Consider the following 27,329-nt stretch of genomic DNA (forward strand, 5'->3'; position numbering starts at 1 on the left):
GCTGTAGCAAACAATGAGAAATGAAATTGTGAGTAAAAGTAAAGCTTGGAGGGGCTTTTGTAGACTTGGAGGGCCCTTTCTATGGGACCGACCATAATTTAAGGTTCAAATGGAACCCAATTTTTTACTATATAAAACTTGTATTTAAAAAAAATTCTACTTGAGATGCAGTCTGATGCATATAGATGTCTTTGGAACAGTTGAGGGATGCTTGAGTGTCCCCACATCGTTCAAGGGATGTTCGAGTGGCAGCTGGTTGGCGATTGAGCAACGGTGGGGAACGCCCCCCCCCCCCCCCCCCAAATCCCAAGGACTCCTCGTCTTGGGAATACAAAAGTCCAGTGGTCAGGATGCATCCCCATGTAAACATTAGTTTATTCTCCATAGTGTTGATGCGATCATGAGACTCATGCTGACTTATAGTTTCTTCTAGATCGACTATTTTGGAAAGGATCGCCAACAATATTGTCTTTTGTATTGCTCTTCTAGGCTTCCACATTCTTATTGAAATTCTTTGTAGAGGCAATGCTTCGATTGATCCCTAGATTGTACCTTTGGGGTCAAACATAGTTTAATCCTCGTTTATTTTGGCTTTAATTTTACATGGATGAAGGTTTGCTAGCTTGATGTACAAGTTAAGTATGACTTGCTTCTCTTGTCTTCCACTTTACATCTTGAAAATATCCTTTTGTTGGATGGGTTTGGAGTTCTAACGTTATTTTCATTTTGTTGCGGGATGGCTCTGTACTACCAAGCTGATGTACAAATTGAGTATGATGTGTTTCTCTTCTCTTCCTTTTCACATCTTGAGAATATCCTTTTCTTGGATTTGTTTAGAGTTATATTTGCTCTTTTCATCTTGCTATGGGATGGGTCTGTACTACCAAGCTCAATGAGATATCCATGTAGAAACAATGTCTCATAAATGAAGAAAGGACATAAACGATGTGGTGGAACACTCCTCTACAAAATAGAGGAAACAAGATGGACTAAGAAGTCCGCAAACAGATGTCCCAAAGAAGAATACTATGAAGAACATCATTGAAGGATGGAGAAGCTGTAGACAATTGTTGGAAGATGAATGCTATAGTGCTGAAAATTAAGATCCACCTTTGAAATTAGGAGCAAGAAGATAACTATCTGCATGAGTGCTTCCAATGACACTACTAGAACAATGATCAAATGGCAAACAAAGACAAAACATTTGATATTCCAAGATACAGATGACACATGAATCTACATGAGTGGGCTAAATGACATAATCAATGGAAAAGTAAGTGTTGAAAATACATGTGATAATAGTTTATGAATGTAGATCAATCAAGAATGGAAGATTGCCTCAAGTAAACAAGAATGTAGGAGTGTTTATGTGGTAATTGTGCAACTTCACTAAAATGTATAGGTAGGTAGCTTCTTTATCTGTAATATATAGGAAGAAATATTGGATGCATACATACACCAAAGCAAAACTTGGGAAGCATTAGTAGAAATGGTATAATATCTCCCATGATGTCGAGTAGGGAAAGGCGTAATATGTGTGTGGCACTTTATCTTAGTGTGTCTTCTAATAAGAAAGTGTATTCAAAAGATTCTCAAAATGTCCAAAAAGTACAAAATGATAGAAATACATATAAGCAGCCCAAATGAAGCCATCCCAACAAACAAAAGGTTTTTGGGTGCCAAAATGTCCAAGTAATCAACTAGAGTATGAAAACACAAAAAAATGAATAAAATATACCTAGGGAAAAATTTGTAAAATGTGCATAGATATCTTGAAAGAGCTTGAAAAGACCTTTGAAATGCCACAAAAACTGTAAAAAATGAAGGAACTAGGCAAAAATTATGAGCTTAGGAGCAGAAAATGCACATTTGACTTCATATCTTATTTGAGAAATTTGACTTTTGGAACAAAGTTATGATTTCTCAAGTTTGTTAATTTTGGCAATTTAAAAAAATCCCCCAACCCTACCATTGGTTTTTCATGCACCTAAGGGCAAGTGGACTAGGTATTGGAAGCTTTTGGGCAATGTCATTGATAGTGGTGACCCCGAGGTGGTTCTCAAGTGAAGAATTCTGTGGCGCAATTAACATAGCACACTGATGGTTAAGTCTAACCATTGGAGTTTTGAAGGAAAGCAAAATAACAATGGAAGGTTGGTGCATGGGATGGGCTTCAGGACAATAGGTCTAGATCTTGCACGCAAAGCACTAGGTGCTAAATCTGCACAAATATGTATTTAATATTTTAATTTTCTTTTTGTTGAAAATAACATCATATGGATTGTTAAAGGGGGCTAGATGATCATAGGATTTGCGAGGTATTAAGTTTTAGCCTAGAAATCAATGATGATAAACAACAAAAAGAAAGAGTCAAAAACTGAAACAATTTACACTAGAAGTATCCTGGGAAAACCCTTGTAGAATGAAGGGAAAACCCTAGCCACAACCAAAATATCATTTTATTGATCATAAAAGTTCAAGTGTACAATATCCTTTGCTTGATGCGAATAAATAACAATAGGAGAGACTCTTCACATTATAACTGAAAGTCTCTTGAGATTCTTGTAGCTCCTATAATTAATTATAAGTCTTCAAATATTCATGCCTCAATGCATGTGAATGACACATTTTATTTTCATTTAATATTAAAAATTAAACTTAAGTGTCCTTTTCAGCTGAAGATGACAATAACAGTAATAACATTCAGATTTCGAGAGATAAATATCTCTCTACAAACTTTAACACTCCCTCTTAGTAAGAGAGAGATCTTTAGCTGAATAGTCACACAAAGCTGCAACCAAAAATGTCAATGATAAATTCTGATCAGACGAATTCGAAACATAATTCATGGAGTTACTCAACATGAACACATGTAACAATGAATCATATTCATGGAATCACTCAACATGAAAACCTGTAACAATGAGTCATATTCATGGAATCACTCAACATGAAAACCTTTAACAATGACTCATTTTCATGAAATTACTCAACATGAAAAGATTTGCAAGATTCACAGCTAAGGCTTTATTTACGGACTCTCTCAATGTGAATTGTCATGGAATCTCTCAACATGAGATCCAACTTCCATCACAGAATCTCTCAACGTGATGACATCATAGACTCTCTCAACATGATGTTCACTATCGCATAGTGAAAGAATTATCATAGCTGATCTTACAATCGCATTTATTCACACAATAATAGAAATAGGCATGATAAAAGCAAGATTTGGTTCCATTTAAGTTTTCAAGTTTTACAGATACCATAAGCATCACAATCACAATTGAGAACGAAGGGGACTTCTTAAGCACCCCCTCTTAATTAATAAGCCTCCCTCTGAAGCTAAAATCTCCCTCTAAAGCTAAAATCTCCCTCTAAAGCTCAACATCTCCCTTTGGAGCTATAATCCTTATCTTGTTGCATCCTACAGCCAAGAGAGATTATTAAAATCAACTACCAATGCTAAAAAAATCTCTTTCGAGCAATATAATCATAAATACTCGTCTCTTTGTGGACTAATTTCACACATACACAAAGAGATTCAGAATAATGCCTCTACAGCTAATGTAAATCTTATAGCATCAATATAATTATAAGAATACTTATCTCTTCAATTCCATGTAATACTTATCTTTGCAACCTCATGCAATTCTCTCACTCCACCATGGTAATGTTGTTGATGCTTTTCCTTTCAATTTGCAAGCCTCTGCGACAAGTTACTTCTTTGTACAAAAAATGAAGATCCAAATCCTTGCCTCCAATCTTTGGAATTGATAATTTAGTTCCGAGAGCAGCATGAAAGCGGGTGAGAGTGAACATGAACAAATCTATGATTGCAATGACCTCGTCGTGCTTTGTAAGTGCCTCTGGATAGACAGTAGGATAGTGACACAATTGCATTTGCATCGCCTCCGACTCACTAAGGGACATGGTCATATGGGCTTCTTCTGTTCCTATTGCTTTCGCAAGAGTGGAAGTACCTGCCGTGCCTGTGCTGGAGCATATCGTTTTCATTGTCGCAGTTACATTAGAGGCTTGTGTGCACATCACTATAGTAGTCAATGGCGCCCCCATGGTGTGTCCTGTTGTTATTTTATAAGCCTTTAATGCATATCGCGTTGATACCTCTCGATGCGAACAATCTTCTTTTCTTAGTCTTCTTATTTTCATGCCCATGATACAAGATATGATACTTCCGACGGCCATCGGCAGCAACTTGTCGAAGTTGATCAACAAAGGAGGAGATGGGGGGCAAAATCCCCAACTTAATCCACCACTGTATCCCCCTCAACTTGCAGCACTCGCTCTCCCGTATCTTCCCTCATCTCTATACCAACTAAAATGATTTCTACATATATATCGAGTGCCCGATTTTATAGACGATCTTCCAGATTGAATTAAAACAAGGAAAGCAATGCTTGTTACAATGCTCTCTGTGTCTTCGCTGGTCCTTTTTTTTCAAACATGATGATTCTTTGAAGGTACAGAATGATTAACATGATTCTTTGAAGGTACTCGATAGAACCATAATTGACCGCCACAATAAAAGTATGATCATAAATAATAAAGAGAGCTCGAAACATGATATGGACAAATGTCAACCAAACGAAGCTTAATCATTTCAATCCAAAGAAAACAAAGGTAGACCAACTCGATATAAAAGACAACAATCATGAAAGTTGCATGTAGAGATAGTTGTTGGTGGTAGAAACCGTTATCAAAGAAATCAATTAAAGATGCAGTCAGATAACCCATGCGAATTAAAAATAGCAATTAACATAGCATCTACGAATATCATTTTATACTCTGCGAGCAGACAAGGTCTTGGCAGTCCACCACAAAAATTTACTTGACGTTACAAAGCTATCAACACAAGATAATAAAAGAACTGAAGCGAACCAAATTGGTTATGACAAAGAACGCCAAACTGATGCAGATAAAAGGAATTGCCAGAGGAGCATAACAATAATGCAAGCCCTGCAACATTGATGCCCCGACCATATAGAATTAGAAAACAATGGAAGATAAACTCCTGACATTCTTACTAAACGAACAATACCTCCAAAATATAACCCGAAATAATGAAATTTAATACATACGAATGGAGCCAAGACTAAGAGTCATGACATCAAAACAAATAAATGGCCAAAATCCATTAAAAAATCGCACATGCAAACACAAAAAGAGAAGAGAAAGCTCTTCCTTTGACAAATCCCAAACATAGAATACTGCCAGATATACAATGCTATAGCAGTTTATAGTTACAACTATAACACACAAATACCTGGCAAAGAGATCCTCCTCTGTAATGATTGCTTGAAGAGATTTTAGAGACGCTATTTTAACTATACTGTCTCTCCACAGACAATGAATTTTCAACTTGTCGTCTCCACCATTGGTGGTTTCCTAGACGAATTGCAAAAGAAGATGATCATGCATTACTACGTATAGTAGCATTAGATTTAACAATCAAAAGATAACGACAAAAACCCGTTAATGTTGGCTCTGACACCATGTTAAGTTTTAGCCTAGAAATCAATGATGATAAACAACAAAAAGAAAGAGTAAAAAACTGAAACAATTTACACCAGAAGTATCCTGGGAAAACCCTTCTAGAATGAAGGGAAAAACCCAACCACACAACAAAAATATCATTTGATTGATCATAAAAGTTCAAGCGTACAATACCCTTTGCTTGATGCGAATAAATAACAATAGGAGAGACTCTTCACATTATAACCAAAGGTCTCTTGAGATTCTTATAACTCCTATAATTAATTATAACTCTTCAAATATTCATGCCTCAATGCATGTGAATGACACATGTCATTTACATTTAATATTACAAATTAAACTTAAGTGTTCTTTTTAGCTTAAGATGACAATAATGGTAATAACGTCCAGATTTTGAGAGATAAAGATCTTTATTGCAGCTACAAACTTTAACACGAGGCAGGGCCACATGACCTCTTCCTATTGTTTTTTGTATTGAAGAACTCGATCTCAAACAGAGGTAAATTTATAGTCAAGAGTTGTTTGTGTGGCCTCATGAGGGCAATGTCAAGGTTTGTTTGAGTTGAAAATACGCCAAGAAAATGTTTCTTACCAAAATTGTGTTTCAAATCCTTGTCTGCTATTGTGGTAAATGTGTTAATAGTAGGAGACATTTGGGGGGGGGGGGAAGTGAATTAGTGTAGTTAAAACTTTAAACAATTTCAATACCAATCTGCTTAGTACGAAACATGCAAATGAAATAACTAAGTAATAACAAACTAAATTCAAACATCAACACATGATTGACACAAGTATTTGTATTTTTCCCAAGGAAAACCCTTCGTTAGAGGGGAAAACCACGGCGTGAATTGTCACCCATGATTCTTCACTATGGCAGTAATCAAGTTGCCTTGTTAAGAGCTTTTTATGCTCACCCTGTTAAGAATGTTAAACCTTGTTAGAAACTTTACAATAAAGATTGATTAGATCTACCCAATTAAGGGATTTAGTAACTCCTAAGAGTCAATTGGGTAGAGGATTTGTCTGTTCAAATCTGTTAGAGGATTTGTCTCTTCAAATCTGTTAAGAGTGACCTTGCTAAAGGATTTTGCTTGTCAACTTGTTAAAATCAACAAGTGTAGCTTGATCTGAATATTGCACCTATTGCATGACATATCCTTTATGCTCCTTATCAATTCTCTGCTCTAGACACACTATACTACAATTATACTTAACAAGCTTCGCTTCATAACACTTCCTCTCTCATCTCACATCGATCTGACAATACTTTTATATTGTTCTTGAGGTGGTGGAAAAACCCTAAACGTGTTTTTTTAGGTTGGCCTCAAAATCAATTCAAGTCTATAGAGTGAGAATCAATACCTTGAATTATGTGCCTTCATTTCATTCTCTTCACACATGTCCACTCTATTTACCAATCTCTATCTCAATCTGTATTGGTTTATTGAATCTTTCAAGTCAACTCTGTCTTTTAATTGTTCTTCATTGTTAATAGAGATAAACATCAATAAAGAAGAGCAGAAATAATAAACAAAAGACGCAATGTATTTATCCTGGGAAAAACCTTCCACTAGAAGGGAAAACCCAGCCACACCAGAAAAATATGACTTTTATTGATCATAAAATGTTCAAGTACACGGCTTTCCACTTGATTGATTTACAAAATACCAAGCAATCACATAAATAGATTGCATAAGACTTCATCTTTTGCACGAAGGTCTCTTTGAGTCCCAAAAATAAGACCTTTTATATTTATACATATTCAACACTTCGCATTTTTATATGCATGCCTCTTCACATGACGTATGGCACATGTCTTTCGTCATAACATTAACTTAAATATAATCACAAATATGTCTTTCAGATGAAGATGACCATAACGATCATAACAAACATATTTCTATCTCATAAAATTAGAGATAAAGATCTCTATCGCAGCTACAGACTTCAACATTCATCTTGTTACCTGTAATCGTTGACAAATCTTTACTTCTTGTACACACCCGGTAATTTTATCTTCATAATCATCTTAAAACATGTCTACAAACATATCCTGTAAGCCATCACTCATAATGTACAAAAACATTCATCTTGTATCCAAAACATTCTGACTGTCTTTACCCAGTTCATCCTATACTTTACTGTTTGAACTCTCTGATTAATCCTGTTGCTGGTATAACCGATCTGATGCCTGGAGATCATTTGGTTGTCAGCAATGACAACACACAAATGATGATCTGACACAAAGTTCTATCTAAACTTACTGCACATCATCAATGTGCCAACAAAATGGTGGCCAAATTCAGTAAAACAAATTACAAATCTGACTTTCTTGACCCTCCGAACACAAGCAAATAGTAAAAAATGTTATTGCTATAGCAAACAAAAATGACACATGTAATATATGATCATCAAATCTTTGTAAGTCTTTCTGATTCTCAAGATTGTATTAAAATGCAAGAGAAAACCATATGGGAATTTATAAGATAATCCAAAAAACTCAAATCACAATAGAAAGAACCTGATAGTAGAAACTATCTAAATTGGGAAAGGGGCTTGCCAGATTCAAACCTCAAAGTGAACAACCAAGATAAATTATGATCTGCAACACCAACCTTCCACATAAAACACAAGAGAGAACCAACAGCAATACATGCTATTCCACTAATCAAGTATACAATATGATTCATTGATTATTTTGAGAAATTAGATGTTACAATATCTAAGAGGTACTTTGCTTATATAAGCAAGGCAAGACATAGAATTATAAAAGATCATGGCATGTGTGTTAGTCCTATGACATGACACTGCTAACATGATAAATATTAAGTACGTTGGCCTCAAGAAGTAATGACAAAATGTAAGATTCACTTGTTACTTCTGGATTCAGTTGTGTACGACTTTTTGTCATTCACAAGTGAATTATATCACGTACTGTGGAAATTTGACAGCATTAAAAGATAAGATTTTATGGAAACTAAGACTTCTAGCAAGATTCCTAGGACCTAAATAAACTTAATATGTACGATAAGTCTTGGATGTCTGCATATGTATGAGCATGCTTACACCTTTGAGCAAGGAGTAGGCTAGGTAGGTATGGTCATACATGTGAGAGCGTGAGGAAGTAGGGACATTGGTCAAGTGACGGAGAGGGGAAATTTTGATCCTCATAGATGGATTTAATCAATTGGATTAAATTGACAAGGATCATGGGTGATGTGGATTTAACTTTTTGAGGAAATTGTAATGGAGATTAATTAATCAAAATCAATTGACTTAGTTGGATGATTTGTGGTATAGGATAAAACTTAATTATATTTATGTAATTAAGTGTGAGGTTAAGGCAAATGCTAAATGAATGAATTAAATAAATAATAATTATTTATTTGATTAATGGCTAGGACAGGGTAAAGTCCAGTGTGATCGGGTATGGACAAATTTAGGTGTCTAAACATACCTTGCAATGTGAGAAAGATAGTTGCAAACCTTGCTGTGCCTTCCTGTACAAGCTTTCATCAACTTGATGATGCAAGAGTGTGATTATAAACATTTTTGTGACATTCTTGGCTTCTCTAAGATCTAGTCTCATCTAGTCAATTTTTCCACGTTTCTCACAAGGAGGTCAAGGCAATGGATAGTTAAGGGGATCCAAAAAAATGATGGATGCCTCTTTTGACATGGTATCCTTGTCACCTTGTATTCGGCTTCATTATTAAATACAACTTGGACAACATTTTCAAGGCCTATCTCTAACATGATCTTCTCTAGCACAAGTCTCGTGTTTTTCATTCTTTAATTTATTAGTGGCGTCTTCAGACTTTGAAAACACCATCTTACCATTCAAAAGTGCTAGATAGTTCATAAGGCTATAGTCTTAATTCATTTGTTTGAAATTATGGAGTATCCTTATTTATGCCTTGCTTCCTCTATTCTTCCATAGTTGAATTTTCTTTTAATTCAACATTTTGGAGCACACACTTAAGTGACATGGCGAGGGTGCCGTGTACCCTTTCATTGCAATTATCAATATTGTGAGTGAAAATCCCTATATGGACTTTGCCACATTGAAAGGAATGTTGTAATAATATCAGAAGTTCAAGCGCTATCCGCTTTCTTGGAAGTAGGAGATATTTTCCACAGCAACTCAAATTGTGATATTGCTATTAGGATTTAACAGTCTAGTTTTTTGAGTCAAACTCATTGACCCATGTTTCATGAGTAGTGATTCAAACGAATCCATCTCTTATGAGAATAAATGGAACACTTACCACTTATTGGATCTAGGTGATGCTCACAGAGGTGAAGCACCGTGACTTCTCGAGAGGCCCATCCCAGTACTACTCCAGTTTGAGCACTCAAAACTCATTACACATGTTCTCAAGCTGGAGTAGTGTTGGGATGGATGACCACCTAGGAAGACCCGATGCTTCACCTCTGTGAGCATCACCTCAATCTAATTTGTGCTAAGTGTACCATTTATTCTCATGAGAGATGGATTTGTGTGAATCACTACTCATGAAACATGGGTTAGCTCAAGTTGGAGTAGTACTGGGATGGGTTATCTCCCGGGAAGTCCTGGTGCTTCACCTCTCTGAGCATCACCTCTATGAGCATCACCTAGATCCATTGAGTACTAAGCAATTCCATTTATTCTCATGAGAGATGGATTCGTGTGAATTACTACTCATGAAACATGGGTCGATGAGTTTGACTAGAAAAACTACATAGTTAGATCCTGATAGCAATATCACAATCTGCTTTCTTGTGCATCACTTTACTGTATATCGTCCTTTGAAGAGAAGGTTGTGTTTGAGGTAGAAAAAAATACTATGATGGGATTTTGCTCAAGCTATACAAGATGGATGTGTTGGAAATGCATAGACCACAGCTAGAGCCCACAATCTTAGCCATATCACCTCTATTTTTTTTAGTAGCGCATTAGGAGTAATGACTACTACTATTGTTGTGTTTGTTTGGATCCTTTCCAAATTCCCCTAATCCTATAACGTGAGGGGTATATGTATATTTTGTTCTATGTTAGTTGTGGCAATGGGACGCACTTTCATGTTAAGACAAAATTATACATGCGAGGCGACTCTTGAGGCAATTGATGCTTCCATAAACCATCATTCTATAGCAGTTGCAAACAACAACCCTTGGAGGTGTGTTGTGTATTTCCAAGCAGCATCCTTGTGATTGTGAGCTTTAGCAGTGAGTCAACTTCCACTTCTTGATAGTGATGCCATTGTATGCTCACATACCATTTGTAAAATCATATTTTTTTTTAATGCTGCATGTTCAATTAGAAATAACAGTATTTAAAATTAAAATATTGCGACTTGAATATCAATAAAAAAAAATCCCCTTAAAATGTTTTGTGGAAGTAAATGAGTTCAACGCTTCCAAACATGCTTTAAAACCATTTTTTTCCCAGAAAGAAACTACATGCTTGCAATGCTTTAGAATAAAAACCATTTGTCTTCGAATTTGAAAATTATAAATACTTGCTCCTCAAATTTGTTTCAAACTTGCAGATGTTGCGTAAGGAAATGACACGGGCAAAGTTGCTAAAAAAGACCAAAATGCCACATTATTGTAATGTTTAACTTCCATTTTGTGTGTTTTTTTTGTCATGCAAGTCTATGAATTACATCCTGTGGATCTGTACTTTGGACATGTGGTAGCTCAGGAATGGTGAGTGGTCACTTTGTGGTTGATTTACTTGCCTGACAGAATACTGTACAACTTTGAGAACCATGACTGGAACAAGTTTTTTAATAACCGTTTCTTATGAAATCGCCTCTTATTAAGCAACGAAGAAGTGATATAAAGTGGACTCTGGGGAGTCTTCGATCTCCTATTTTGAACTATTTTCAAAGAAAATTATCCCAAACCTTAATCTGTTCTCCATCCTTTCCCTTGTTTGGTTGTGACTCTTATACATATTCCCCATGCAAAAATGTAAACGGCCTTGAAAATTTGCCGCCAAAGTCTTGCAATGCCTTATGCTGGTTTCCAGATAAAGCTGATCCAATGGTAATTAAAAGATTGCTGATCTCATGCATTGTTGCTCTTTTATACTGCACAAGTGCCAACTGAGTAGGTTGAGTCCTACTCAAGGAAAGTAGTCAGGTTTTAATTGTATTTTTGGTCAAAGTGAGCTTACTTGACGATCTCTGTTAGCAGTAGCCATGTATCTCAGTTTTATCTTCCATAGCTTAAGTTATTAGATCTTTTAGATTGTAAAGAGAATCAAAATTACATTTAGGTTTATGCACTTTGTGTTTTGAAATTGCTATCATCTGCAGGACTCAGATGGCAACAAAATGATCAATGAATATGTTCGGGAGTGTAAAATTGGAACAGGGAGCTATGGCAAAGTGGTATGCAAAAGCTTATGCCTATGCATTGATTCATTGTGAGTTCTAAAAAATTTCTAGAATGGCATTTTGATGATAATGATGACATACCTGTAATTAGGTACTTCATAGAAGCACAAAAGATGGGAAGCGTTATGCCATTAAAGTAAGCTTCATTTCCGTTTCTTTTTAAAGTCTTTACTCTTTAACCATAAGAAAACTTCTCTTCAGTATACAGTTTTCTTTAATGAGTTGTTTTGTGAAAAAATATTTTTTGGCCTATTATGTGGGACACCTGGCTTTATGGGGCAAATGAATAATGGAACCTGGGTCCTAATTCATTCAGTAGGAGAGGAGGCTAATTTTCTAGGCCCTGCTATATTTCTATTTAATGAAAATATCAAGCTTAGATAGCTGATGTTTTATGATCTTACGACTCTTGCTTTTCTATTTTAAATGATTAAAATGAAATTATGGACAAGCCAGTGTATTTTAAACGATTCAAATGAAATATGTGCATGGTTTGCATTTGAATATGAGGAGATTATTTTTCTGAACAACTTGACACAGCCATGTAAAATTTGAATGATTATTTTAACTGGGCATTTTCTTGTGCCTTTTGCATGGTTTTCTTAAGTCAATTATTGAGTGTTGTACAACCATAGGTATCATATGCCCATGAATTTAAATTAAGTCCATCTATGTAAGAATAACAAATTACTTTGGACGTTGGATCCACTTCTCCTTTTGAATTTGAAAAAAGAAAGTGGGAAAGAGGAATGCATAGAAGTTCTCAGAGAATGTAGGCAGGATCTAATCTAAGATGAAGCTTTCCAGTTGGGTCAGGTTAAAAGGGTCTAGTATATGTTAAAATGAATACACATTATGAAAAATTGTAAGTTCTATATGTTAATAGTAATACTTTACAACATATAAATTGTGATCTGGCAAGAAGCAGTTAAATTATTAATGGCTCCCATTCTATGAGAATTTTCTAAGCTATTTCACTCTTTTAGCATTGAGTTGTCTTGCTGTTTGACATGGTGTGGACGGCAGGTTAGTTTTCTGACATGCTGTATTTCTACTGAAGCTTTCATTTTTGCTGAACAGATTATGAATATGTACAGTATGAGGTAGCTTTGAGTATTCCATTAGTACATGGTGGTTTGTTGGATGAACTCCTCATTACAGTACTAGATCTTTTCTTGACATGATTTTTTGGTTGACTCATTTTATGTTCCTATTTCTGAGTTAATTGATCAGATTTGGTATAATTCCAATTAATTTTTCCTATACACCGAATATATGTTAAACACTTCCATTCATTTTTGGTGCTTAGGAATGCCAGCTAGTAGTGCTCAACAATAAATGTAAATGTAAAACAACATGGAGTATATCCCCAGAAACATTGGACAATTGTTGGTCACATGGGTAGTGGAGGTGGATTGGGCTGTGAGTTTGTTCCCCATTGCTCTCAAGTTCAATTTTGAGGCCTGGGCTTACCTGATGCATGTGGTGTGTGGGCTATTGCATGCATATGCAGGGTATTAGTCTTGCCACAGCTCGTCCCTTCCCAACCCCAACACCAACTACTAAAGGCCGGGGTAAGGCGGGTTGGTCACAGATATACCTGTCACAACAAAAAGGGGAAAAAACATTGGACAATTGTAAATGAAGAGTACTGTTTTGTTATGCCGTAGAAGGGCTTCATCACTTATTTTGTTTCTAACAAGATAAATTAAGTATAAATTTACTGGAGCGTATTGCGTGTATACATATTCATAATCCCACTTGAGTTTTTCCATTTTCATGTACTTAACATGATGAAACTGGTATTGAACTGTTCTAGAAACCATAATTACCAGGTTTAAAAATGATGCACATTCCCTTGCACACAACAGCTTGCTATTTAGAGCCGGAACTATTTCATGTAGATAGGGAGTCTAACAGTAAAGCCATGGATAATATTTATAAATCCATCAGGCCGATTGAAGTTGTAAATAAATCTAGTGATAAATCTTTAAAATTCAGGTCAGAAGTAGGTATGTTTGGAATATTAACAACCAAATATGATATATTATTATGTATGTTGTTTTTTTTCAGACATTCCTCAGAATATTGTAACAGTAAGAAAATTCATCAGCTTGTGAAAGGAATTAGATGGTTTGACCACATTTTGTCGAAGAAAAGGAGCAAGTTGTTATCTGGAAAACTGGTACATCTTGGTTTTGTTTGTAGTGTTGGTGTAGTTAAGGCATTTTGCCTTGGTTATTTGTAACCTAGGTCCTAATTACACTTTACTTGAGCTTACTAAGGGAATTACATTGGAGTAGTTGGAGCATTTCCACGTTCTGTAGACTTTTCATGTTATTATTTTATGATGGATTTTTCCACTTTGGGGGGTGATTTACACTTAATGGACATGTGACTTCAGCTTTGGTGGGTGATCCACCTTTTGTGGTGTAATCTCACTATCAGCTATCCACCTTTCATGGGATGATAGCATTGATTATTATGTAATGAGTCGATGACATTTGACCTTGTCCCATTCACTCTTTTGTACTCATCTCGGCTATATAACCAAGGGGTATCCTATGTAATATTTAATTCAATTGTTTTATTGTATTGCATTATTGAAGGAATACAATTTATACTTCTCATGTTCTCTCTCTTGTTATTGTGCTTTCCATCTGGCTTCTATATATTGGGTGATTGCCCTCATAATCAAACGTTACATAGTATCAGATCCCACAGAGCAGCAATTGGTTTGCAATTTGAGAGAAATTTGGCACATTTTGGGGTTGGTTTTTTCGTGGCTTTGTGTTGTAGAGAAAATGAGAGCTTACTTGTTTAGATTTGAGGTTAACATTGGATTCAAAAGGCTGTTTTCAGTCAAAATTGCATTTTGTTGATCTCAAATTCGACACTAAGGTTAAATCTACAACCATTTGAAAGTGGATGGTGGTTCTAGTTGTAGGAGCAACCTGAAATTTCAGAGCACTTTGGGGTAAATCACACAGTGCCATCGTGTTCAGAAGGCTCCAAAAACCCTAACATTGATAGTTAAATTGTCCAAGTTGGAGCAACAGACCCCGTGGCATGAGTAATTTTTGTTTTGTCTATCTATGCTGCACAAATGGTACAGATCTTAAAAAAAATTAAAATAGTTTTTAAATCGGTAATAGATGATTTATTATTATTTGTTGTAATTAATTATTTTTATGTGTTAAGCTGAGTAGAGAAAGTCAAACCCAAGACCTCCCACATGAGAGGCTCACAAGTTGTGTTGTAGGTTCTTGCCTAAAATTAAAATAGTTTTTATTCTATTGGGTTATTCCAATTATTTCACGGATATTATTTGTAATATTCTAAAAACTTTGGAAGTCTATTTTCTATTCGATAAAATCTATAGAGGGAAATTTTGGGGTACTGTTTTTATCAAGAGTCCTCACACTCTAGTTGGCACCTGTACACACTTCCTACAACTCAAAGTGGAGCCAACAATTTGCGTGGCATGATTTTCTATGCATTTTACGTGGCTCACAACTCAATAAACAACTTAGCAATGATGGTCCACATAGATTTGACGAGGTCAGTGGTGCCATGTGGTACACTACCACTGACCATACCAACATAATCCATGCGTCACAATCTTATTGGTTCACATCGACTATAGTAGCCACATTGGATTTGAACTAGAGCCACCTTAGCATAAACCTAGTCCCGGTTCACTTGTGTACAGTACATGCACATTTTCACGAGGAAATTTTTGTTTGGTTGGGTATATAAACAACTAAATTTCCATTCCTGCTAGCATCGTGGGGTCAAGTTTCCCTCCACACCCTTCATAGTTGGCAGTTTTTAGTTTTATAGTCGATTGTGGAATGGCCCTTAGTCATTTTGGCTCCTATTATTGTTAAAAAAAATGTGGGTAATCTTTTCAACAGTGTAGTTATTGTTCTATTTCAATGCTTGAATTTTTTAGAAAATGCAGTTTTCCACAGTTGTAGCTGAGTAATACATTTTTTTGTAACTTCTTAGGCTTTGTTTGGTTTCTTATGAACTCCTTTTAAGGTGCCATTTTCCATGAAAGTGGATAATGTTTTGTCTACGTTAGTACCTTTCTATCATTTTTTAGCCATTGTGGGTAGAAATATCACTTTTGGAACTTGGTCTTTTTTGGTTGATTTTGGCAATTGTAATGCTTAGATGTCAGTTTGGTCTTTTTGCATCAATGTGTTGAGATTTATATAATTTAATTAAGGTTGTTATAGATAGCAAAATTAGAAGTCCACTTTCCTCTTGATTTGCACTCAACCATTGTAAATGCACCAAAGTGCCCAATTATAGGGAGGTAATCAGTGGTTGAACTCTATTTGGAATTTGAGAAGTGTATCATTGATGTAATCATGTGTTATGCAACACATCCTTCTGTGATAACTTTGACTAAGGACATTTTTGAGTTATGTATTCCATAGGTAATTTGGTAATATATTGGATGAATTAATGAATGAGCAAGACACTTATATATAGATTAGAAAGACAATGTTTCTATTATGAAATGCTCATTGTTATTAGAAATATTCTTGTAACAAAAAAACAAAACAGTATTAGAAACATTCTAATATTTACAAGATTCACAATATTGACCTTTAAAATAATAATAAACAAGTTAATTAGAGATATTATTCTAATAACCTTCCTTAATGGTCAATCTGTCAACTACACCAAGGATACCCCTGAACTTAGCCAACTTATTTGGAAGGGGAGGGACTCGGTGAGAATATGTGCGGTTTGATCCACTCTAGGAACATATTGCAAATCCATGGATCTATCTTCAACTAGCTGATGCATGGAGTTATAATGAATGTCAATATGCTTGGTTTGCTCATAGAAGACTAGATTTTTGGCAAGTTTGAGGACCCCTTGATTGTCGTAGAAGAGGGGTGAAGGGCTTGCCTGAGACGTATGGATGTCAGAAAGAGCCTCTCAAAGCAAAACTGCCTCACAATTTGCTTAAATTGTTCCTTGATGCTCAACTTTCATTGAGGAAAGAGACCCAGTCTGTTGCTTCTTACTGGTCCAGGTGATACCACTTGTGCCCAATCTGAAGACATCCTAGGAAGTGGACTTTTTGTCATCAATAGAACCTCTCCAATCAGAATCAGTTTACCCAATGAGTCTGGGATCTTTTGTTCGTCCATAGAGGGTACCAATGCTTTTAGTGCCCTTGACATTGTGCAGGATATGCTTCGTTGCAACCCATTGTTTTGAAGTAGGAGTTGTCATGAAGCTTGATATGCAACTTACTGCAACTTGAGATCAGTTCTAGTGGCGATGAAATAGATGAAATTGCCCACTAGTTGCCTAAACACTAATTCATTTTTGATAGGAGACTCACTTTGACTTACAGTTTCAAACCAAGCTCCATAGGTGTAGATGTGGGTTTTCTAGTAGAGCACTTGCACAGTTGAGACTGAGAGATGAAGATGATGTCAGACTGCTACCAGTCTTCAACACCTAGGTAGGAGTGGAGAAGCGTAAGTTTGGTCACATCAAAAGATTGGCATGGATTCTGTTTGATTCCTTGAATCAAAGATGGTGAACTGCCAATGATTATCAATTCATCAAGATATATAACTAGAATGATGATATCACTTCTCGTAGTCCTGAAATGTAGATTTGAGTGAGGACTCCTCTAGAGACCTTGATTTGTTAGGTGCTTATTAATTTTCTGGTACTATGCCCAAGGAGCCTGTTTGAAGCCATAGAGTGCTTTCAGCTTTTTGAGTACTTGGTGTTCTTTATTGACAACCTTGAGATTGTGTCGTGTATGCCTCTTCTTGTAACTCACCATTCAGGAAGGCATTCTTTGATGAATATAGTCATTGTAATATCCCGAACAAAATATTTGCTGATGTTTCCTTTCAACAATACACTCAGAGATAAAACATGCAGATAATTTCCAGCACATTCAAAAATAGTAGAAATGCCAACCAACACTTTTCCAGCCACTTCTTGAATACAATATTAGATTCAAATATAAATAAATGTAATACAAGACATTCAATAAAACCAACGGTTCTCCACAAGATAACAATTCGTTATTTCCAAAATAACATTCCAGATGTCGGACATATAATCATGAATTACAAACTGATGAGATGAAACCAACAAACTCTTATAATTCCTTAAACAATGTTATTGCCTTATACAGCAGCAATATAACAACCAACAGCTAAAATGTTATTGTATTATATAACAACAATACAATAACCAGTACACAAAAACCAATCCTAAATACAGATTTTACAGTCGGATTGGAATGATAGGATAAGAACAATACAATAACCAGTACACAAAAACCAATCCTAAATACAGATTTTACAGTCGGATTGGAATGATAGGATAAGAACCCATAGGTGCAAATGAAACACCTAAAGTGATGTTTCCCGGGACAATGGGTTTGTGTCCATTGTCGGCTAGCACGAGGGGCTACGTCCTCCAACTAGCTGAAGCTAAAGCTTTCAGAGACTCTCACAAGAGAGGAAACTGAACTGAATAATAAAATCAAGCATCCCTAACAATGGGCCTCTTTCCCCTTTTAACACACAAACCAAGACTCTTCGGCTCCTCACTGGTTTTCGTCTTATTCCCTTGTGGCTCTTCAACTTCCCTAAGGCATTTCGTCTTGTTCCTCCTTGCCCCTTTGTCCTTTATATAGCATTAAATCGACCTTTTTAATATTTTGAGCCTAAGTCTCAGAGTTAATTTAATGTTGCATAAAATAAAAAATCAATATTTCTAATGTTCCAAAAGGGAACATTACAAATCTCCCCTCCTTAAAATTGCTTGTCCTCAAGCAATTAGTACTAGGATCTCATACGAGTTTGCAGGTAGCCTTGTAATCCAAATTGAAAACAATTTCGGCCATACTGTGAAGCCAGAGGTCTCTCTGCAATCTATCTCTCAACCGGATCCTTGGATTCCATATAACTCTCTAAAAAAACTTAACACTTGCACCTGTAAACTGATCAACACCATGACCACCATAAAATCCTCGTCCAACCATAGATACAATCTGCGAACACCTCGATCCCAAACTCTGTTACCCTGCCTCGCTGCTATGATGAGATAGAAATATATCCAGGGTCCATGTATAATCCAGTAGAATGTGAAAACCTGACCTAAATGGATGATGTAAGAAATGAGCTGCTCAAAAGTTGAAATCACCATCCATAGACATCAAAATTCATACTGTCGGCGTAAACTGGAAGAATTCCCAAGTGCATAGGTGCTCTAAATATGAAGGATGCTGAAAGTCTAACCGCAAACCTTGTATAAATACTCCACCAAGAACTAATTCACCCAACTCCTAAATGGGGTGAAATCGGAAAATATGTTCGGGCTGATCAAATGATAAGCAACAGAAGTTGATTCATTAGTCCCATGCTGGGATCCGGATTCACTGCTAGGATTTGAGCTAGGATCCCAAAGTCTGAAATCAAACTCTTCCTCTTCATGGCAAACAAGAGAAGATCCATCATGTAACACAAAAAGAGGATTGCTGGATGTCCAATCAGCAGCAACTTCAAACAAAGGGTTGTCAACACGCTGAAAGTGTTCTGAAACTTTGCTACTTAACATTTTGGGGCAGCTATTCAAATCATACATTTGCTGTATGCTCTCAAATTCATCAATTACCTCTAGGAAAAACTCTTGCCTCTCTTTATCCTCCTGCTCTTCAGAGTGATTCATGATCCGAATCTGATTTTCTGCCTCCCGAAGTGAAAATCGAGCATCATCTAATGCCTTATGAGTATCCTTAAGCTCCCTTTTGAGCTCCATAATCTCACTCCTTTCTTTATCCAGCTGACCAACATGAATTTCAGCAGCCTTAAGAATATAATCCCTGCCGGAAAGCAAATACAAATATTTTGATTTCATGGATTCAGTAGCTGTTTTGACCACCTACAGATTTGCAATAGGCCAATCTCCTTTCCCTTCCCTTTGTTCCTTGTGAGTGTTGTCATAATGTACTAGAGAAGCCACAATTCTATCTTCATTAACCTTCAACTGACTCCTTAAGGTGTGCATTTCATGATTGTCTTTTCGAAGTGGTTCATCGTTTTGTAGGGTCATCTCGGTATGTTCTTCTAAATTTATGTCATGGGTATTAGAGTTAAAAGATTCATCATACCAACATTCCAATCTGCAATAATCTCGAGTGCAACCGCTCTCCTCCACCTGTTTGTCAACACTAACCTCCACTTCACCAACATAAAAACTTGTACTGTGGGTAACATCTTCCACGTGATTGTTGGGAAGCTGTAAATCAATAGGAGTTGGCTGCTCTTCTTCTTCAAGAACCTCTATTTGATGCTCGTGATCTGTTGGAAATTCCTCATACACATTTTTTGCCTTGGCCCCTTGCGAGAAGATCTTGAACCAAATCCAGATACTTTCTTTTTGCCAACTCAGTCTTATTTTGCTGGTCTAGATGAAACTCCATGTAATCACTGAATGATAAAACATTCTGAATTCGGAGAGGAAGTCTTTGGTACTCCTTGTAAATGTTGTGTATTTCAGTTCTTATAGATGCTGATTGGAATACTCACAATTTAGAATTTTCAACACTTTCCTCAAGATTGCTCAAAGAGATAGAGAAGTGGATTCCATGGTTTATAAAACTAGACTTAATTTGGGTGGATGCCAACTCCTGTTGTTGTAAGACCTTTGTTCCTAACTTGTAGATGAGATCATCAGCATCTTTGCTACCCTGGAGAGGATCTTCTATTTGTTTTTGCCCCAAAGGAATTTTCTTGTATGACTACAAACCATCATCTTGCCATGAGGTCCTTCCCACCAAGGCTGAAAACTATGTTGCTTCCTTTACAACCAAATCTCTCGATGCAACTAATTGCTGGCATTGTGAACAAGAAATCGACTCATTTGAGTTGTGTACATGAAGTTTGTTGGACTTTCCTAGTGACTTATTTCTCATGGAATGAGCATTTGAGCACACTGTTGCCTTTGCATCCAGCATACTTGAGTCATCCTTTACTTCACATTGCACTTTCATTAATCCACTAGCAGAAGCAGAAACAACACTACCATTCAATGACGTGGAAGTAACTGTGTGATTTGGAAGAGTATTAACTTGAAGATAATTTTCAGGGGGAGACTTTGAAGATGTAAAATCTATATCCATAGCTTGTTCAACCTTCTTAAGTTTCTCCATGATCATTTCTTGGGTTGTGCATCGGTGACTACAGGAAGTGGCAAAGGAGCAAGTGGAGGTGTAGTCTGGACTGGCTGTGGCATTGATGCTCTGTCTTTATTAAAAGCTTCTAAGAGAAGCATAGCCTGCTTATCTGCTCGTTTTACTCTCAATTCCTCAACTTCCTTCATAATTCTAATCTTATCATCACTTCTCCCCTCCAGATCCAGATGTTCTTCTTCTTTGAGCTTTTGTTTTATTTGTTTTGTAATATCTTCCTTTTGATTAGCATCAACACTTAAACTAGTGTCCATATTGTCAACCAATGATCCACCCTTCACACAAAAAATTCTTTCATGTCCTTCAGTTTCTGGCTCAAATGTTTCCTTTTTGTCGTCATATACATTGTAATCCCCATTATCCATCAATTTCATGCATCATCTATGAGTTGATCAAAGACTACTTTTGTTTCTTCTGACATTTTTTCTCGCTTACTTTTATCATTGGAGATTCCCTTTCTTGAATACAATGTTCCAAGTGCTTGTTTGCAAAACGTGTGTCCACCTCCACACTATCAAGCCAAGCATCCTTAAATTTCATTCCCATTTCCATACTCTACATAGTTCCCTTCTGAATCAAAGTAACCTTCCTCTCTCTCTCTTGCTACAGATTGAAAGGCTCAATCTTGATTCCATCATCTTCCAGATCATCATCATCCTGTAAGTGCAAAAATTTCATAATTGATTAATAAATAATAGTTAGTCCCATATCTGTATACAAACAAACTTCACATGAACGACTTCTTTAATCTCCTTTGGTGATAAGGCTTCCCTCGATTTCATTCGAAATGACCATGCACAGGTGCTTTTGACGAGTAACAACTGCTAAGGCATTTTAAATGATGATTTCCCAAATTAGAGTCACCCTCAGTCACGAAGGTATCCAACAGACACGGTAACGCCAACGTGACGTGTCTCCTAACAGGCCCAAATGAATTAACTCCATGTAATTTTCTTAATACTGGGTGAAGTAATGCTTCAGATAGGTGGACTCATAATTATATATATATATTTTTTGGCAATAGAACGCTCTCTAAAATCCGACTATGGTCTGAGGCATAATGGCTTGAGTTCATCCAACCCGTGAAAGACGTGACCTAAAAAATAATCATATATTTTCCCTCTTACGTATTCCTTTTGTCTTTCTCGATTTTTTCAAACAAGAGAACGACTGCGTAACTGTGAAAGAATGACATACAGACCCGATCTCAAAACTGGAGAATGCCAGCAATAGAAGAGAAAAGGTTCATTTTGGATGTTGCCTACCTGTTTATTCCCGTTGTGAGAGAGTCCTAAGAGGTGAGTCTACTGGGGATGGTTAAAGAGATCCTGTTTTGCCTTTTTTGATTAACTTACGATCTTTCGACGCCAATTAAAAATACTTTCTGCTTGTATAGAGGCGATACCTTGTTTCCTCACTTTTTGCTGGTTTTCTTCTTTCAGACTTCTAAATCTTAGAGTGTCCTTAGATGTCACTGTATCTCTCCGGATGTGTGATTGGAGCTAAATAAAACGTTGCACGGGAAGGACGAATTAGTCCTCCAGGTTTAAGCCAATGATCCCACAGTGGAGAACATGCTCTCATAGATAAGCATATAGCCATCCACTTAGAAACAATGACATCGACCTTTTCATCAACTTCCCTTTACTTAGCAAGAATTGAGAGTTGCTTGCATGTCGGTCTTAGTTTCGTTGAAACCTTTACCCCGAATGAAATTGGTGAACTTTATACACGCAGCAAGTCAGTTTATGCCAATGCAAGGCGACTGAAAATGACAAGGTGGGTAAGTTAAATCAGTTGCTCTGTTTAGACATCTTTTGAACAGTATTGGCTGTTGTTGCTGAACTGTAAGTGAAAATCCAGTTTTGATTTTAACACCAGGAGGAATACCTGAATTGAAGTTTTTGGAGTGGTTGGTAAAACCAACCTCAGAAAAAATAGCCTATAGCCAACAAGATATGGGCAAGACAGGTATATCACTTCTGAAAAATTACTTCACCTGATATTTTAATTCAGAATAATTGTTATCTTTCAGGGAAATTGATTTCTCATGTTCATGTACTAAATTGCTGACCTTCAACCTTGGACAAGATAACTCTCCAATTTTATCAAATTAACCCACACAGGTTGGCAAGAAAACCATTGCTCTGATACAACTATAATATCCCGAACATGATATTTGCTAATGTTTCCTTTCAACAATACACTCAGAGATAAAACATTGTAGATAATTTCCATCACATTCGAAAACAGTGGAAATGCCAACTGACACTTTTCCAGTCACTTCTTGAATACAATATCAGATTCAAATATAAATAAATGTAATACGAGACATTCAATAAAACCAACGGTTCTCCACAAGACAACATTTCGTTATTTCCAAAATAACATTATAGATGTCGGACATATAACCATGAATTACAAACTGATGAGAAGAAACCAACAAACTCTTATAATTCCTTAAACAACGTTATTTCCTTATACAACAGCAATATGACAACCAACAACTAAAACGTTATTGTATTATACAACGACAATACAATAACCAGTACACAAAAACCAATCCTAAATATAGATTTAACAGTCGGATTGGAATGATAGGGTAAGAACTTGTAGGCGTGAATGAAACACTTGAAGTGATGTTTCTTGGGACAATGGGTTTGCATCCACTATCTGCTAGCACGAGGGGCTACGTCCTCCAACTAGCTGAAAGCTAAAGCTTTTGGAGACTCACAAGAGAGGAAACTGAACTGAATAATAAAATCAAGCATCCCCAACAATGAGCCTCTTTCTCCTTTTAATACACAAACTAAGACTCTTCGGCTCCTCTCTGGTTTTCGTCTTATTCCCTTGTGGCTCTTCAACTTCCCTAAGGCATTTCGTCTTGTTCCTCCTTGCCCCTTTGTCCTTTTTATAACATTAAATTGACCTTTTTAATATTTTGACCCTAAGTCTCAGAGTCAATTTAATGTTACATAAAATAAGACTTCAATATTTCTAATGTTCCAAAAGGGAACATTACAGTCATTGATGTAAAAGATGCTCATTTGAGATTGTTGATATGTTGTCATTGATGTCATTGCATTATACTTGAATTAAGTATGACTAGAGAAATTCAATTTGAAGACAATTCCTAGTTAAGGCAGACCAAGTGCAGAGATATAAAAGATGTAAAAGAGATATAGAGAATAAAATAGTGAACCTTATTTTTCAATAAAAAGTAGATTTATAAAGTTTGAATGAGCAGATAGTGAACTAGTGGAGAAGACTGAAGACAATGTAGCAAATTTAAAAAGAATTCTAGACAGTTCTTTTGTAGCAAACATGAGCAGATTTTTTAAATGAGATTTCAAGTATAGTGACCAAGACAGCTTTATGGAAATGACAATATAGTATGGAGGGCAGCAATAAGAACAAAAGAACAGGTAGCAATGATATGAGCAAGTGGGTCGATGTTTGTTAAGGAAGACAACATAACCAATGATATTGAATTGATTATAGCTACATGGACTGTTTTAATCTTAAGATGCAATGTTGATATATATATATATAATAATCATTCTACATATATACATATATAAATTATCTTTTTTATATATATATATATATATATATATATAATATTATACATATATACATAAATATTTATATTATGATTTATATTGTTAATATGTATTAACAAAATGATTAATCACAAAGACATGTCTTATGAAGAGACATGTCTCCTACTCTTATATTTATAAGTGTTTGGGTTTTGCATTTGGAACATATCAATTAGAAGGCAATATTATTACATTTGCAGAGACCCAAACCAAAAACATGGTATCAGAGCATAGGCTGTAAATGCATAGAAAATATATGAAACGACTTTCATAGATAGTAAGAAATAACCGTGGAATAAATCAAACTCAACAACATAAGAAGTCAAATGCTAGAGAGGAAATAGGGAAGCAAGATCATAATTTTTTCTGCGTAATGGGAAATAACTCTAAGCACTCACCAAATAGGCAATTGGAGAATATGCTTTTTCAACATATTTATACACCATTAGCAGGAGTATCGAACCATATCATAAGAACAACATTACATAAGAACTCCACGATTCACTAAAAGTAGTTGTTACAGAATTCGAAAAAGGAAATAACATTCAAAACAGATGTGGCATATTTTTTTCCCTCATTGGTAACCGATATATTATTACATAGTTGACATGAACATCATCTACAGGAAATTCAATGGAGGGGTCACATTTGGCATCAAATGTTATATATATCTCTCTCCATATTTTTGAAGAAAGATATCATGTAACTATCACAATACGTTAAGGAGAACATAAAGGTTTTCAAAGTTACCATTCATGACACTCACGTGATCACAAAGATAGGAAGAAATATAGAGGATGGAGAAAAATTCCAGCAACTGTTTCAGATGAAGGGGATATTGGTTGACCATTACTCATCAGGACAACAATCTAGACTTCGATTCCTTTGTTCCGTAATATATCCAAGCAATGCAAGTATATTGTGACATTCAAAAACATAGGAAGACGATGCTATAGCTCAGACCATATAAAGGGAATAAAGATGCGGTAAAAGGAAAGACTATTCTGGCATCATATCATATAGATGATCATCCATCATATAGAGCATACCATCGTATGGGTTTTAACCTATACTAACAGAACATAAATATTACACTTATATAGACTACATTAGAGGATCAATAAGATCATACACTATACATACCAAATATTGATGAATCTATATATCACACAAGTGACATAAGGAAGTTTAGAATCAACTGGTAGAACAATAAGCATTGCCAACCAAATAAATGGGAAAGAGTGTAATGTCCCCATTTTAGCAGTTGACCAAGTGTGTGTGCGTTAGCCTTGTTCTACATGGTCCCAAGGGCTAACGAAAGGTTTAATGGGATCCTGGAGTGTTTTGACCTAGTCATTTCCAGTTTGGGCCAAGACGAGGTTGATTTACTCAATTTCAGGCATACTATTTTTAGTAAGTCGGCAGGACACAGTGCAGGTCAATTTTGGTGATTGGATTCGATACTCCTCGGTGAGAGCTTTCCGATGAGCTATCACTCGCATTATTCGGAGTTCGATTGCTAATACATTTTAATGCCTGAAGTTTTATTAAAGTAACGTCTAATTTAATTGTAAAATATTAAAGTGTTACTTTAATATTTATTTTTTGGTGATGTGTACCCAAGGGAGACATAAGGGGTGTTTTAATATATGTTTTATATATTACACATCTTTTATCCCACATTGCTCATATGAGTTGAGCGGACCCTTGGAAATAGAATAAAAGGAAGCATTTGTGGCTTCATCAGGCAGGTTGAATATGAGAAGAAATTGGTGTGTGAGTTGCAGCTCCGTTCTTGGCATTTGAGGACGTTTATCCTCTTTTGTAACATTCTAGACGTCATTCCTTGGGGTTTGGCCTTTGGAATTCTTTGTTATCGGTTTCATTATCAAGCAGTTTAGTTGCATTTCCGGCTACAGGCAGATTTGGTATTTTGCTCATATCTTCTTCACTACTTGTCCGACGCTTGTGCCGCTTTGAGGGAACGATATTACGAAGGTAGTGGACTGATTGAAGGACAAAGTACTGTAGCAGCAAGTTCGAAAGCATGGGCTGGAGTATTATGTCAATAATGCTGAAGTAATTAGTGAGTTGGTAAATCTGCCATGTATTTGGTTTTATGAATTCTGAAAATAACTTTTTATTGGCTGTAGTTCATTTCCACTTTGCATATTATTGTAGTTTCTTTCTTGTTTATGTTGTATGATACCAATTCCATGCACAAAACACAACAAACAAATAAACATTTGATTTCTGGAGTTATAAGGGGTTTAAAACATTAAATGGAGAAATAAGAGGTTGAATGCAAACTGTTTGACATAATTCCTTTCAGCAATTTGGTTTAGTTTTTGGGACATCCAGGGGTGCCCATTACAGTGGTATCAGAGCTATAAGTCCTGCCATCCTGTGGAGGTCTTATAGGGAATTTGGAACAGCCAGATAGAGGAAAAGTGTTTGACAAAATGTCAAAACACTAAAATCAGAAAAAAAAAAAAAAAACACAAGCTAAGCATTGAGCATGCGACAAGGGCCTTATAATTTCCGCGATACCAGAGCAAGACAAAATAGGAT

General features: G+C 36.0%; 1 protein-coding gene across 1 annotated transcript in view; it reads left to right on the forward strand.

Annotated features, from left to right (window-relative positions):
• Positions 1–27,329, forward strand: part of LOC149528232 (serine/threonine-protein kinase GRIK1-like) — a 147,245-nt gene that overhangs the window by 13,735 nt on the left and 106,181 nt on the right. The window contains exons 3-4 of the mRNA XM_089810955.1: positions 11,826–11,900; positions 11,998–12,042. Coding sequence (XP_089667081.1) covers positions 11,826–11,900; positions 11,998–12,042 — 120 coding nt within the window. The remainder of the gene's footprint in view (positions 1–11,825; positions 11,901–11,997; positions 12,043–27,329) is intronic.

The sequence above is a fragment of the Cupressus sempervirens genome, chromosome 11 (genome assembly GCF_028749045.1).
Source record: "Cupressus sempervirens isolate cs-2001-9-10 chromosome 11, ASM2874904v1, whole genome shotgun sequence".
NCBI lineage: Eukaryota > Viridiplantae > Streptophyta > Pinopsida > Cupressales > Cupressaceae > Cupressus > Cupressus sempervirens.